The 2,214-nt window shown below is 23.9% G+C and overlaps 1 protein-coding gene across 1 annotated transcript in view; it reads left to right on the forward strand.

Annotated features, from left to right (window-relative positions):
- Positions 1–2,214, forward strand: part of LOC126901742 (uncharacterized) — a 17,761-nt gene that overhangs the window by 7,413 nt on the left and 8,134 nt on the right. Inside the window, exons 3-4 of the mRNA XM_050678478.1 lie at positions 729–899; positions 1,455–1,706. Coding sequence (XP_050534435.1) covers positions 729–899; positions 1,455–1,706 — 423 coding nt within the window. The remainder of the gene's footprint in view (positions 1–728; positions 900–1,454; positions 1,707–2,214) is intronic.

Raw genomic sequence — 2,214 nt, forward strand, 5'->3', positions numbered from 1 at the left:
ATATATGTCTATTAAACGGTACAACGATGTTATGGGAGACAGAGATATGGGCACATGCAAATGTGATCGTATCAATACATAGTTATTAATCATATTACTTTGTCTTATTATTTTTTATTTATTACATTAGCAATAAGTTTCCCCTCTATCAACATTGATATATAATAATTTTGGTTTATATTTTTAATTCAGTACTTTGTTATATAAATTCTTTAGATACATTTTACTCATTTTATACAGTCCATTCCCTACTTCTTTCCTCTGCATGATTATAGATAACAGGAACGAACATTAACTTACCCACACATTATTACTGGGAGTTGCGTTCATACAGAGTAATCAAAACACTTCGAAAATAAAAACTTTTAATAAAAAATATACAACAGCATGATAATAATCTAATAATAGCAGGTCACATTAAGTTACCGACCACTACTCAAACATAATGTGACATTATTTTGGCAGTGATATGGATGAGAGTAGTTCACTATTTACTAAAAAAAATGTTGTTTTGATACGGGAGAGATAGTGGTCATAGAGAGCGCCTTCATTATATAATAAGATAAATTATAATATTTCAATAGGATTACCAAAATATTAGTTTTTAAATATTTTTTATAAATTTTATGGTTTGTTGAGGAGTGAAATAGTTTTAATTTAAATTATATGTTTATTTTGCAACCCAGATTAATATTTTATATTAACATAAATTTTTGTTATTTCCTAAGATGATATAGACATAATTATAGAAAAAACAATAGGAATTAAGCTAGAAAAAAATCAAAAACAAAAAAATATTTTAATAGACTTTGATGATAACCATAACCATGAAATCGAAATTTATACAGATGATCAAAATCAAAATGTAAAACAGCATGATAATAATTTATTAAATACAGGTAAAATTAAGTTACCGACCAATTACTTAAACAATCATATCGCTCTAATTTGTAATCTTTTATTACTGTAATAATGTAATAATAATAGTATATTATAATTACACATTATGATAATTACTATATTATTATTGAGAAACTGTTACATAAGTGAATATAAAATCTTAAATAAAAAATATGTTTTAAAATTTAATTTTATCTTAGAAAATATATACCTTCTATGTACCACACTAACACTACTTAAGGTCATTTTATTATTTAAGCTTTAAAAATTACATTTAAGAATAACATAGTGTGTCATTATTTTGGCAGAGTTATGCATAAAAATACTCATATAAAAATATTAATTACCATAAAAACTACTGTTCTGACATGGGAGCGCTTCATAATACCATTAGATAAAAATTAAATTTTTAATGGGATAACCAAAACATTAGTTTTCAAATTTTTAGTATATATATTTTTAGATTTGTTCAGGAGCGAAATTTATTTTATATATTCATTTTGAGACACAGATTAATTTTCTATATTAACATATACATTTTTGTATTTCATAAGGTAATCCAATATATACAGAAACAAAAATGGTTAATTTGTATAAAGTTATATTAAAAGTAATGGAAGTACAAGAAAAATCTTTAAGAGAATCTCTTTATAATGGTGATGAAAGTAATAGTGGTACCATCACATACAGTTATGCACGACAAATTTTTACGGATAAGAAATTTTTTAATGGTACATTATTTGGTCATAAAACTAACGAAGTACTTAATAATTATACAGATGAGCAAAATCAAATTAAATACAATGGTAATTATAATAATTTTTGTTTTAAAAGTATAAAATATTTTTCAACAATTACGTTAGTCGAATTTCATGTTTATCTATACCGATTGATTATTGTTTAAATCAATATTTTAATACTATTTTCAGATAATTAATTATTGATAGTTAAAATAATTTAGGATTTTAATTGATTAAAGGATTTTAGTTACTTTGATCCATTCTTAACCAAAGCTTATTCTGATTTCACATTTCAGAAAATATTTTTGTCATTAAAATAAAAAAAAAAACGGTAGCACAGTGAGGTCGCGGCATAGTAGAGACATTGCATAGTAGGGTCCAGTATAGATTTAATCTGACAGTGATTAAAATCACTATCATAAGAAACGCTTCGATGCAAATCTGTAGATAGTGTTTAATTTTAAAAAATTGATGGATAATTGCAAAAGCAACATCAACTTCTATTAAAATAAAATACAAAACCCATAATTATCATACAAAAATAGTATATTTTTCAATATGGTAGCCATTTGCG

The sequence above is a fragment of the Daktulosphaira vitifoliae genome, unplaced genomic scaffold (genome assembly GCF_025091365.1).
Source record: "Daktulosphaira vitifoliae isolate Bord-2020 unplaced genomic scaffold, ASM2509136v1 Scaffold_3, whole genome shotgun sequence".
Taxonomy (NCBI): domain Eukaryota; kingdom Metazoa; phylum Arthropoda; class Insecta; order Hemiptera; family Phylloxeridae; genus Daktulosphaira; species Daktulosphaira vitifoliae.